The following is a 14071-nucleotide window of genomic DNA, read 5'->3' as shown; positions in this document are numbered from 1 at the left end:
CTTCTAACCAGTATCTTCTGAGCCTTTCCCTCTTATAGGGCAGTAGGTCAGAGGTCAGGAGCTCCTGGGATGTGGCTTCTTCCCTTGCTATGGGCAGTCACAGACCCATGGATCCCTTCTTCCAAGGGTTCTCCATTCATCAGAAATCTCTTGCAGAATCACCCTTATGTGCATAACTGGGTACATAATTTCCACAAAGCTCACGTAGTCTGTGGAGGGAGGTAGAAGGAATGGAATCAGAGAACTAGCAAGCTACAACTCACCAACAAGAGTCATTCCTGCTTCTGGGACTGCTACTTCGGGGTGGGGGGCAATTGGGGTTAAGTGACTTGCCCAGGGTCACATAGCTAGTAAGTGTTAAGTGTCTGAGGTCAAATTTGAACTCAGGTCCTCCTGAATCCAGGGCCAGTGCTCTATCCACTGTGCTACCTAGCTGCCCCTGGGACTGCTACTCTGAAGGGGCCCTTGGAGGCCCATCTGGTCCATCCTTTCTGCACAATGTTGCCTTCATGAACAATTTGGAACCATTCCCAAAAGGCTATAAAAGTGTGCATACCCTCTGACCCAGTAGTACCACTACTAGGTCTGTATCCCAAAGAGATCATAAAAAAGGGAAAAGGACTCACATGTATGAAAATATTTATAGCTGCTCTTTGTGGTGGCAAAGAATTGGAAATTGAGGGAATGCCTATCAATTGGGGAATGGCTGAACAAGTTGTAGTATATGAATGTAATAGATACTACTGTGCTGTAAGAAATGATGAGCAGGCATATTTCAGAAAACCCTGGACTTATAAGAATTGATGAGTGAGTGAAAGAACCAGGAGAACACTGTATACAGTATCAACATTATGTGATGATCAACTGTGATAAATTTCACTCTTCTCAGCAATACAATGATCCAAGGCAGTGCCAAAAGACTCATGATAGAAAATGCTCTTCTGCATCCAGAAAATGAACTATGGAGTCTGAATGCTGATCGAGGCATACTATTTTCACTTTTGTTGTTTTTTTGTTTCGTCTTTCTTGTGGTTTTCCCCTTTTGTTCTGATTCTTCTCTCACAACATGACTAATGTGGAAATATGTTTAACTTGATTGTAATGTATAATATATCAGATTGCTTGCTAGCTTTGGGAGGAGGGAAGGGAGAAAATTTGGAATTCAAAATCTTACAAAAATGAATGATGCACTTACTAGCTGTGTGACCCTGGGCAAGTCACTTAACCCCAATTGCCTCACCAAAAAAAAAAAAAAAGAATGATGAAAACTATCTTTATGTGTAATTAGAAAAGAAATAAAATAAAATACTATTAAGAAAAAAAATCCCGGGGCAGCTAGGTGGCACAGTGGATAGAGCACCAGCCCTGGAGTCAGGAGTACCTGAGTTCAAATCTGGCCTCAGACCTTAACACTTACTAGCTGTATGACCCTGGGCAAGTCACTTAACCCCAGTTGCCTCACTAAAAAAAAAAAGAAGAAAAAAAAAGAGTTGTTATACAACATATCTGACCAGTGTCAGATATGCTCATTCTGCTGGTGACTTCTGAGAATGGAGATCACTGGAGTCGTGTCTGCATCTGTGTTTGGAAACTTCCAGCAAGGGGGAAGCCTGCTACTTCCAGAAGACTCCCATTCCACTTTGATGACTAATTATTAGGTTTTCCCCCCTTATATCTAGCCTAAACTTCCCTCTTTGCAAACCTCTCCTTCCTCACACCCTCCCCCCAATTTCTCTTTGCTCTGCCTTCTGAGGCAAAAAGCCCAATGCTTCCCTCCACCCACCTTTGAACATCTGAAGATAGCTACAGGTCTACCCCAAGGCTTCTCCAGGCTAAACACCCTCAGTTTCTTCAATCAATTATTATCACTGTTCAGTCATTTCAGTTAAGTGCAACTCTTTGTGATCCCATTTGGGGTTTTCTTGAGAAAAATACTGATGTGGTTCGCCATTTCCTTTTCCAGCTCATTTTTACAGATGAGGAAACTGAGGCAAACAGGGTTAAGTGACTTGCCCAGGGTCACACAGTTAGTAAATGTCCAAGGCTGGATTTGAAATCAGGTCTTCCTGATTCCAGGCCCTGCACTCTATCCACTGGGCCACCTAACTGCTCAACCAATTATTACATGATATGATCTAGAGAACCATCATCATTCACCCTCCTTTGGTTGTTCTGTCCTTCCTAGAATGCAACAAAACCCACACTAACAATAACACTCTAGATGTGGTCTGACCAGGGCAGAGCATAGAATTATCACCACCCTCCTGGACACTGCACCCTACTCAATGTAAACTAAGACCTCATTAGCATTTTCTGCTGCCTTTTTACTCATTTGATTCATACTGAACTTGCTGTTCATTAAGAACAGCAAGGTCTTTTTCAGCCAGATCTTCCCCAGCTCTTACACAAGTTGATTTTTTTTTTTAAACCAAAGTTTAAGACTTTATTTTTGTCTCTCTTGCATTCTATCTTACTAGGTTTGGCCCGCTAACATAGTCTTTTGAGCTCCTTTTGGATATCAACACCGTTAAATCAATGCATCCCCTCTAAACAGAAGCAACATAACAAACCCAGTTGCTCTGCTTGTCCATAAGTACTATCTTATGCTCTGTCTGTCATTGCGTGACTGGTCTAGTTTCATGGACTGCCCAAGCCTTTATTTACTCAGCTGGGCTATGGATTGAGTACTGGATTTGGAGTCAGAAGACCTAGGTTTGAACCCTGGCTGACCTAGAGCAGTCACAGGTCACTTGTTGTGTGACCTTGGGCAAGTCAATTCCCCCTTTTGGTCTCCAGTTTCCTTCTATGTAAAATGATGATATTTCTATCACTACAAATAACAGATTTACCTGTTTTCCAGGAGAGAATATAAGTTCCTTGAGGTCAGAGACTATTTATATTTTACTTATTTATATTTTGTGCTTTGGTTTTTTTATTTATTTTATAAGTATTTTGTTTTATTTATATCAGGTTTCTTTTGATTTTTATATCCCCACGATCTAGCATAGTGTCTGGTACCTAGTAGGTGCTTAATAAATGCTTGTTTGACTGCTTACTTACCTCACAGGGCTGTTGAGATGACAGTACTCTGTAAAATACTATAGGGGGAGGAGAGAAGAAGGAATCATTTTCATAAATCCTAATCCAATGTCTTCTTCCAGCACAGAGATCCCAGGTTTTGAGCTCATTGTTTCTTCTAGGCCAACTTTTTCTCTCTACTTTTCACAGAAGAGGAAATTAAGACCCAAGGAGGTAAAATGAATTCAGGCCACATAATAAAGAAGTAGATGCTCCTCAATATCACATTCCCTCTAGCTTCCAATTAATTTTTAATATGTGCTTCCAAGGTCCTTTATTAAATGTAAATTTTTATTGAATTATGGTTTGAAAAGGGTGCATTTAATATTTCTGCTTTTCTGCATTTGTGAGGTTTTAATGCCTTGTTACAGTCAATTTTTGTAAAGATGCCATATATAGCTGAAAAAAAGGTATACTTCTTTCCAATATCCCTTCAGTTTTCTCCACTGGTCTAATATATCTAAATTTTCTAAAATTCTATTCATCTCCTTAACTTCTATCTTATTTATGTTTAGATTTTTGTAGTTCCAAGAAGGGTAAATTGAGATCCCCCAACTAGTATATTGTCTGTTTTATTCTGTAACTCATTTAACTTTTCCTTTAAGAATTTGGATGCATGGGGCAGCTAGGTGGTGCAGTGGATAGAGCACCGGCCCTGGAGTCAGAAGGACCTGAGTTCAAATCTGGCCTCAGACACTTGACACTTACTAGCTGTGTGACCCTGGGCAAGTCACTTAATCCTCATTGCCCTGCCAAAAAAAAAAAATTTGGATGCTATGCCATTTGCTGCATATATTGATATTACTTCACTGTCTCTGATACTTTTTTGCAAACTATAATTTCCCTGCTTATCTCTTTTGATTAGGTATATTCTTGTTTTTACTTTGAGATCATGATTGCTACCCCTGCCTTTTTTTACTTCAGCTGAAGCATAATAGATTCTGCTCCAGCCCCTTATTTTAACTGTGTCCTTCTGTTTCAAGTATTTCTTGTAAATAACATTGTTGGGTTCTGGTTTCTTATCCATTCTCCTCTCTGCTTGTGTTTTATGGGTGAGTTTATCCACATTCACTCTACCAGCTCAGGCAGGGCCTGCTGTACCAGACCTTCAGCCTGTAAGGATGTTGTAAGAGAGGCAAGGGGCAGCTAGATGGCTCAGTGGATAGAGCACCAGCCCTGGAGTCAGGAGTACCTGAGTTCAAATCCGGCCTCAGACACTTAACACTTACTAGCTGTGTGACCCTGGGCAAGTCACTTAACCCCAATTGCCTCACTAGGAAAAAAAAAAGAGAGAGGCAGCATATTTTGTCTGAGGTCATGCCTAGCTAACATGCTGGTTACCGTCTATAGGATGACTTCCACCAGCCTTAGCAATTAACAATGACATTTATGAAGGTAGGAAAGGGTTGTGATCTGAAAAGGTGAAGGAAGGGAACACTCACATGGATGTGATACTCCCCTACATCCCTGCTTGATAGACATTGAAGCCATTGACCTTTAGAATGTCAACCCAGTGGGCCTGGGGAAGCTGTCCAAATTAAACCTCTTGGAGGGAGATGGTAGCATCGTTTTTTAGGAAGAAAAGGGAAATTTGAGGAGGCACATGGGGGAGATGGCAGGCAATTGTTGAATCTTCATTGGGGGGCGTAGCTCAGGTGTCCTCAGACAAACAGACACATCAATGACTACAAAGTTCATTCACCTCTTTATAAAGTATGAGTTAGTTTCCAGGAGCATACACAAACCCATCCCTCCAGGCCCCCAATTTCCTGTGCCCACCCCCATGCCCCTGAGGGCTGCTGGGCTTTTTCCTTCCCTCTCCCTCATAGGCAGATGGCAGTAGGTGGGAACAGGACAGCAAGTATTGCCTCAGCAAAAACCCCTGAACACAAAGGGTCTCTCTCAGACACATCTAAGTCTTTCATGGGACTAGGGACAGTGGAGGTGAAAGCAGCAGAAGACAAGTGTCCAGGTCTCGGGGCAGGATGGGCAAGGGGAGGAAAGGGGAGGAATAGAGGAGAGGAGCATGCCTAGAATAGTTTTAATAACTTGGAATCTTCTGTCCTAATCCTGATTCTGCCACACTCTTGTGTGACCTTGGAAACTTGCCTTTCTTTCTCTGGGCCTCAGTGTTTCCCATCTGTGAAATGAAGGGGTTGAACTCATGGCACCTAAGGTCCCTTCCAGGGTCAGGTCTTTGTTCTAAGATCCCTGGTGACTCTATTGCTATATGTTGTGATCTTTATTTGAAGACTCACCTTCATGGTGCCTTTCCCGACCTGCTCTAATTCACCTCTGCCCCACCACACCCAGCCTGCTGAAGGCACTCTCCTAGAACGCCATGTCTGGAAAGTGCCTTTACTCCTATTTTTCTATCAATAACACCAATCCCAGGACCCTAAACATAATTAACCACTTACATTTTGGGTGGATTGGATTTTTTAATTATAAAATCCTTTCCAGCTCTGATATGTTCTCTTCAAAGGAGAGTTCCAGCTCTGATGTTCTATGTTCTGTGTTCTAGGGTCCCCTCTGACATTCTCTATTTTTCTTCTAGGCCTCTGTTTTCTCCACCCATAAAATGGGACAAGCTTCCCACCGAATATTTTCTCCTTCAACTAGATGCACGAGGTCAAGTCAGTCCAAAGGCCCTGTGCTCCTGTTTCCAGGGCTCAGGAGGGAGGAATGTTAGCCTTGGGCTCTAGCGTTTACTTGGTCCCATCTCCTGAATTTTAAAAGGAGGAAAAAACCATGGGTTTAGTATGCATGAAGAAGAGAATCAGGCAGAGGGAGTTTATGGAAGCAGGAAAGCAGAAGTGAGAGGGGTTTGGGAGGCCAATGAGCCCAATCCCTTCACAGATTAATTGCGACTGACTGCCAGAAGGGCCCGCCTGTCCCTGGGCAAGAACCCCTTCTCCATCACCCCAGACAAATGTTCATCCAGCCTTTTTCTAAAGACCGGCAGTGAGAGGGAACCCACTCTGTCCCAAGCCAGTACATTCCACTGTGGGACAGCTCTAGTCATAAGATAATTTTATTAGGCCTTTTTTTGGAACCCAATTTTGCTATTACTCAACTCCCTGTCCCATCATGCTCCAAGTGGAAACCTTTGAGACCCAGATGACCAACACTAATCCTTTCCTCCCACGATGGCTCTTTGGATTTTTGAAGGCAATTGAGTATTTCTCCCTCCTACCTCAAATCTTCCCCTAGTTAAACATCCACAGTCACTTCATGTTTTAAATATAGGACTTTTTTCCATCTTTTGCCAGCCTTAAAAATACTAACAGGTGGAGGCAGCTAGGTGGCGCAGTGGATAAATCACTGGCCCTGGATTCAGGAGTACCTGAGTTCAAATCCAGCCTCAGACCCTTGACACTTACTGGCTGTGTGACCCTGGGCAAGTCACTTAACCCCCATGGGCCCCCCCCCCCCCAAAAAAAAAGAAAAATACTAACAGGTTACTTTTTAGTCAGAGTGAACTGAGGCTGGACGGGAATGGAGTGATTGGCCCCAGCTCCTGCATCTAGGCAGTGGTAGAGCCAGGGCGCCTATCTCCCAGTCAGCAGCCCCTCTACTTCCCAACCCTAACTCTGGATGTCCAATCCAGTCACAATCATGGGTCTATCCTGGAGCCATGAGGGTGGTGGCATCAAATGTCCACCTCCCTCTTGTCTTCCTGTGGTTGGCCTCCAAGGACAAACCCTGTTCCGTCTAGTGGACACCTCCACATCCTTTGTGCCTAAATAGCCCATAGCCCTTCTCTTGACTGCCCCCCATTCTCACCCAAATAGAGCACGGGGGCCACGCAGGGCTTAGGACTAAGATGCATGAGTCACTCTGTCCCTAAAGCTGAGCGTCCTTGTTGTCCTCACTGTTGGCTGAGCTGCTTCCAGTCCGCCCACTGTCCAGGGTACTGGGATTTTGAAGCACCATCTTGTGGCTGGCTGCCGGCGGCAGAGAATGGCGGGCAAACCTGACAAACCGCTGGCCAGCCAGGAAGTAGAGCACAGGGTCCAGGAAGCTGTTGGCACTGGCGAGTGGGCGCGTGACCTTATAGGCTATGTTGATGGCGTTGAGGGACAACAGCCTACATCCAGAGATCGGAAGGCATAGTAGAGTGTACGGGTGACATGGAAGGGGAGGAAGCATAGAGAAAAGACAACCAAGACAAGAATAATCATCCTCAGTGACTTGCGCTTGGACCGTGAGAGACGGGTCTGCCCTGTTGTGGGCTTCAGAAGCTGCCGGACCATCAGCGTGTAGCACACCAGGATGATCAGGAAGGGTATTACAAAGAGCACACACGAGAATGGTTGAGCTGTATGCCACGAAGTCGTTGAACAAGTCACGGGAGGATGTGTCATGGCAAGTGACCCCCCCTCAGGCCGGAGGCTGGTGGTGACAAAGTATAACACAGGTGACTGACAGCCGAATCACTATGATCCATACTATGGCGGGCGACACGGCGAGCATAGCGCACGTTACCCCACTGCAGTGACTGGAGTGGGTAACAAATGCCCATGGAAGCGATGGATGCTGGATACATAGCAGGAAGAGGATGCTGCCGTAGAGGTTGGTATAGAAGAGGAACCGGGACCAGCTTGCAGAGGGCTGTGCTAAAGGGCCGTGGTCGCCGTGGGAATAGTAGTAGATGAGAAGGGGCAAGGAGATCACGTAGAGAGTGTCAGATATGGCAAGGTTGAACATAAAGGTGGTGGTGGAGTTCCATGTCTTGATACGACAGAGGAAAACGTAGAGGGCCAGGGCATTGAGACAGAGGCCCAGCACACACACCACACCGTAGGACACAGGCAACAGCACGTACTTAAAGTCCTCATCAAACTTGCACCTGTAGCCCCCTTCATTCAGATCCAAAGTGGTGCTAGCATTTTCAGCCCAGGACGTGGTTGTACTCTCCATTGCCCTGAAATGACAAGGAGAGAACTATCAAGAACCATCCTAGGGAGGCTAGGTGGTGCAGTGGATTAAAGCACTGGCCCTGATTCAGGAGTACCTGAGTTCAAATCCGACCTCAGATACTTGACACTTACTAGCTTTGTGACCCTGGGACCCCCATTGCCCTGAAAGAAAAACAAAACAAAATAAAACAAGAACCATCCTCATCACAGGTCCAAGCTGGAAATCTACCCCAAACCTTCCCTCCCCATGACCTGACATTCAAAAATTAGTTATTGATTATCTAATAGATTACCGGAACTAGGAAAGCATAGGAAGTTAGATTTAGAACTTCCGAGATTAAAAAAAAAAAAAAGAACTTCAGATCAAATATAACCTTCTCATTTTACAGATAAGGAAACTAAGGCCTAGGGAACTTAAGTAACTTGCACAAGATTACATAGGTGGTGATAGAGCCAGGCTCAAAAAGCCCTTTTCTGCAATGCTGGGTTTTAAATCAGAAGTCCTGAGTTCAAATACCAGGAAGCAACCTGCCATAGTGGTTACAGCATAGGATTTGGGCTAGATTATACTAATAAGTAGGTTCAAATCCCAGCTCAGTTGCTTATTGGCTGTGTGCCCCTGGGTAAGTTGGTCAATCCTTCAGAACCTCAGTGACCTCTGTAAAATGTGGGTGTTGTTCTTTAAGGTTCCTCCCATCTTCATCATCATCCTTTTATCTTTTTTGTGTGTGTGTGGTGCAATGAGGGTTAAGTGACTTGGCCAGGTCACACAGCTAGTAAGTGTCAAGTGTCTAAGGCTGGATTTGAACTCAGGTCCTCCTGAATCCAGGCCTGGTGCTTTATCTACTGCACCACCTAGCTGCCCCCATCCTTTTATCTTTAAGACCTTCTCTTCCTTCTCTGATGGCATTCAACAAATCCTAGTTCTGTTGCTCAGCTATGCAGCCATCAGCAAGTCACTTCACTCCTGGGCCTAATTTTTCTGGTATGTAAAATATGCTACTTAAGCTCTGCCTTGGAGTTCTCTCTGGCTCATCCCTCTCCTCCACTCTCTTACCTCTCACAATGAATCAGTTAGCAAGTCCTGTTAACTCGCATTGCTATATCATACCTAGAATCCTTCCTCTCCTTCTTACCATCACAGAAGCTGGGTGATCCACTGATAGAGTGCTTGGCCTGGAGTCAGAAAAACCTGAATTCTGATCCAACCTCAGATACCATGTGACCCTGGGCAAGTCATTTAACCTCTACCTCATTTTCCTCAATTGTAAAATGGGGATAATGATAGCATCTACCTTCTGGGGTTGTTGTTGTGAGGACTAAATGAGATAATATTCATGTAGCACTTATGACAGTGCCTGGCACATAGTAGGTGCTTAATAGATGCTTATATCTTTCCTTCCTGAGAGAAGGGACTGTTTTGTTTTTGTCATTATATTCCAAGAACCTAGTATAGTTCCTGGAATACAGTAGGTACTCAATAAATATATTTGAGGATTGATTGATAGGGTCCATCTACAACCATCTACTCCCTCAGGAAAAATTTAAAGAATGTTTAAAAGGGGGGGTTTTGGCAGAGGAGCTAGGTGGTGCAATGGATAAAGCACCAGGCCTGGATTCAGGAGGGTCTGAGTTCAAATCCAGCCTCAGACACTTGACACTTACTAGCTGTATGACCCTGGCCAAGTCACTTAACCCTCATAGCACCACCAAAAAAAAAAAAGTGGTTTTTTTTTTTTAGAGGTTCTTACTATCCTCCCAGTAGCATTGATGAATGGGAGGCAGAAGTCACAAATTTAAATGAAAACCTCTAAATTTAGAAAGAGCCTACATTAAAAACTCATTGTGGGGCAGCTAGGTGGCGCAGGGGCAGCTAGGTGGCGCAGTGGATAGAGCACCGGCCCTGGAGTCAGGAGTACCTGAGTTTAAATCCGGCCTCAGACACTTAACACTTACTAGCTGTGTGACCCTGGGCAAGTCACTTAACCCCAATTGCCTCACTAAAAAAAAAAAACAAAACCTCATTGGGTGCCTTCTACATTCTAAGATAAAGTCTGTGTGTTGCTTTTGCATGGAAGGATGCCTGAAGACTGGGTTTAAATAGGATTGCCTGTTTGTTGTTCTGTGGCCTGGATAAAGTAGATTCTGTGTGTAGATTTCAGGACCAGGAACATGGTAAAATTCCATCTTAGCACTATTGGGAGAAGGCATTCTAAACTTTCTCGTGACCACCAAAGTGCATCGAAGATTTTAAAAGCAACCAAAGTCTACTTAAATAATATACTCAATCTCAAGTGCTTTTAAACTCAGAATAAAACAATTAATAAAGTCCTAAGACCCGATCTTGGAAGTTAAATCAAACAATCTGAAAATTGACCAATTTGCCATTATGTTCTAGATCTAGGCCATTCAGTCAATAGTTATTAAACACGTCCCTTCACACCAGGCATTGCGCTAAGTTCTAGATTTACCAAAAAAAAAAAAAAAAAAGACAAAGGAAACTCTCTCCAAGAATTCACAATCTAATTGGGAGAGCAACATGCAAATAACAATGTACTCAAAAGATACACATATGGGGCAGCTAGGTGAGGCAGTGGTTAAAGCACCAGCCCTGGATTCAGGAGTACCTGAGCTCAAATCCAGCCTCAGACACTTGACACTTACTAGCTGTGTGACCCTGGGCAAGTCACTTAATTCTCATTGCCCCGCCAAAAAAAAAACAAACCTATACATACAAGATAATTGGAGATAATTAACAAAAAGAAGGCACTAGAATTAAGGGGGATCATGAAAGACTTCCTGTAGAAGGCAAAATGGTAACTGGGACTTGAAGGAAGCCATGGAGGCCAGAGGTGGAGATGAGGAGGGAGAATATTCAAGGCCTACCTGTTATATTTTTCTGGACTTTTTTATTCAACCCGGCATCTATTTTTCCTTTTGAAAACAATGGTGTTGGAGCAGCTAGGTGGCACAATGGATAGAGCACCGGCCCTGGAGTCAGGAGGAACTGAGTTCAAATCCAGCCTCAGACACTTAACACTAGCTGTGCAACTCACTTAACCCCAATTGCCTCACCAAAAAAGAAAAAAAAAAAAGAAAACAATGGTGTTTAGTACTATCTTTTGCTTTTTTTTTTCTTACCATCACCTGAATTTCCCAATGTTGCCCCAACCAGAAAATTTATAACAAAGAATAAGAGAGAAACAATAATCAATTCAGTAAAACTAATCAGGGGCAGCTAGGTGGCACAGTGGATAAAGCACCGGCCCTGGATTCAGGAGGACCCGAGTTCAAATTCCGCCTCAGACACTTGACATTTACTAGCTATGTGACCCTGCCTGGGCAAGTCACTTAACCCCCAATGCCCCACAAAAAACCCCACAACAAACTAATCAGCATATCAATTGAATCTTAGAACGCATGTACAGTGTTCTATGCCAATAACCTCTGCCCTCTACAGAGAAAGGAGAGGGTTAAATTCTCCTATCTCTTCTTCAGAACAACTTTACTCATTATAGCAATTTTTTTTCAAAGTAAAAAAATGTCAACACTTTTAGTTTCCATCTGGTTGAAGTAAGATTTCTCCCCCACCGCCATCAGATAATTATTGTATCTTTTCAGTATTCCTCTGTTCTTTCTCAGGCCATAAACCCTGCCTCTGACTTCAGTTTCCTGTATTCCCAATCTTGACCTCATAGTTAACCAATTCAGCTCCACAATGTCTTCTACTCTGGAATCCCCTGCCTTCTATTTGATTATCTTATTCCCTATAAGAAAAGTTCTTCTAAACCTTCTTTTCTCTTGCTTCCTAAACATACCCCTATTCTTACCCTCTCAGCTGAGAACCTCATCTCTTATTTTACTAATAAAATCAAGCAGGGGCAGCTAGGTGATGTAGTGGATAAAACACCAGCACTGGATTCAGGAGGACCTGAGTTCAAATCTGACCTCAGACACTTGACCTTTACCAGCTGTGTGACCCTGGGCAAGTCACTTAACCTTCATTGCCCCACAAAATAAATAAAATAAAATCGAGGCCAATGGTGTAAGTGCCTAATTATTTCCCTCTTTTTATTTCATTGTCATCATCATCACTAGCATTTATATAGTGCTATAAGATTTGTAAAGTAATTTATATGTAAACTGATTTCATCCTCAAGGCAACCCTGGTAAGTAACTACTATTTTTATCCTTATCTTATAGATGAGAAAACTGAGGCTCAGACAGGTTAGGTTGACTTGCCCAGGATCACACAGCTAGTAAATATCTGATGCAAGATTTAAACTCAGTCCTTCCTGACTCCAAGTCCAGACCTCTATCATTCCCATTCTCCTTTCTCCCTGTATCTCATATTGAAGACATTGCTCTTTAAGGCCAAACCTTCCATCTGTGTCCTTGCTTTCCTCCCCTCTCCAGGAGGCTACCCTCTCAATCATCCTCTCTCAAGCTCTCTAATTTTCCATCTCTTCCTACCCAGTGGTTCCTTCCCTGCTGTCTTCAAATGTGCCCAGGTCTTCCATCCTAACAAAAAAAAAAATTTTTTTTTAACTTTCACTAGGTCCTACCATCCCCTTAAGCTGTCATCCTTTATCCTCCTACTTTCTCAGCAAACTCCCAGAAAAAGCTGTCTTCACTGGCTGTCCTTATTCCTTCTCCTCCCACTCATTCCTCAAACCTTTGTAGACTGGCTTCTGATCTCATCACACCACTGAAACTGCTCTTTTCAGAGTTACTAATGATATATTAATGACCAAATCTGTTCTCAGTTCTTGTTTCTCCTTACTTCTCTGCTACATTTGACACCATTGTTATGTTACAGAAGCTTGTAGCAAAACATACTGTAGCTACTTGTTATAATTTTTTTTAATGGTCTGGGCTTTAGCTAAAACAGACTAACTTTCAGAACTCTTAAGATCTGAGAGGAACTGTGATTTAATGCAAAGAGCACTGGGTATGGAGTCAATTGGTCTGGGTTCAAACTCTGCCCTATTGACCTGCAAGACCTTAGGGGAGTCACAACCTCTCTGGGTCTCATTTTCCTCACCAGTTAAATAAGAATGTTACACTGGATGATGGTGAAGATCCCTTCTAGCCCTAAATCTATGAGTGCAATATCTTTCCCAACACCTTGCTAGCACAGTCAACCCAAAGACTGGGACCTCAAAGACTGCTTGTTTACTTCCACCTCGATGCCCCATAATCATCTTCAACTCAGAATGGCCAGGGGGAAACTAGGTGGCACAGTGGATAAAGTACTGGCCCTGGTTTCAGTTGGATCTGAGTTCAAATCTGGCCTCAGACACTTGACACTTACTAGCTGTGTGACCATGGGCAAGTCACTTAACCCTCACTGCCCTCCAAAAACAAAACAAAACAAAACAAACATTTAAGTAACTCAGAATGGCCAAACAGGATCTTTCCCCCTAAACCCATTATTTCCTCCCAAACTTCCTAATATCAGTTGAGAACACCACCATCTTTCCGGTTACACAGCTCTTCAACATTAGAGTTCTCACTCAATTATTCCCTCTCCCTCACCTCCTCCATCCAGTTACCAATCAATACCTCTCCCATGTATACCCTACTCTGTACTCATACTACCACTCTCCTTATTTCAGGCCCATATCATTTCTCTTTTGGACATTTCTCACTTGGATTTATCATCACCTTCTAAATGGGTGCCCTATCTCCAATCTCTCCCATCTCCAATCCTTTCACACAGCTGCCAAAAGTGATATTCCTAAAGCACAGATCTAATCATGATATTACTTTGCTCAAAAGCCTCTAGAGCTCCCTATTGCTCCATTCAAAGATAACATACCAATTCCTATGTTTTGCTGATAAAGTCCTACCTAAGACTTGAGCCTATCTATCCAGACAGATTCCTGTCTGCATATTACTACTGGATATTACCCCTTTCTCCACCCATGCTCTACATTCCAGCCAAACTAACCCATTTACTATTCCCTAAATACATTCTATCTGTCATCTTTGCACAGACTATTCTCCCTCTCTCCCTTTGGAATGCTCTCCTTCCTCATCTCCAGCTGTTGGAATTCCTGACTCCATTC

At 43.4% G+C, this 14071-nt stretch overlaps 1 protein-coding gene across 1 annotated transcript in view; it reads right to left on the bottom strand.

Moving 5' to 3' along the window:
* Positions 1-3822: 3822 nt before the first annotated feature.
* P2RY2 (purinergic receptor P2Y2) overlaps positions 3823-14071 on the bottom strand; it is a 63820-nt gene continuing 53571 nt past the window's right edge. Inside the window, 7 exon segments of the mRNA XM_043990809.1 lie at positions 3823-7163; positions 7166-7385; positions 7387-7461; positions 7464-7511; positions 7513-7536; positions 7538-7603; positions 7606-8005. Of these exon segments, the coding sequence (XP_043846744.1) occupies positions 6925-7163; positions 7166-7385; positions 7387-7461; positions 7464-7511; positions 7513-7536; positions 7538-7603; positions 7606-8001 (1068 nt within the window). The 5' untranslated portion in view covers positions 8002-8005 and the 3' untranslated portion in view covers positions 3823-6924.

The sequence above is a fragment of the Dromiciops gliroides genome, chromosome 3 (assembly GCF_019393635.1).
Source record: "Dromiciops gliroides isolate mDroGli1 chromosome 3, mDroGli1.pri, whole genome shotgun sequence".
NCBI lineage: Eukaryota > Metazoa > Chordata > Mammalia > Microbiotheria > Microbiotheriidae > Dromiciops > Dromiciops gliroides.
This window is presented reverse-complemented; position numbering and strand designations above follow the sequence as displayed.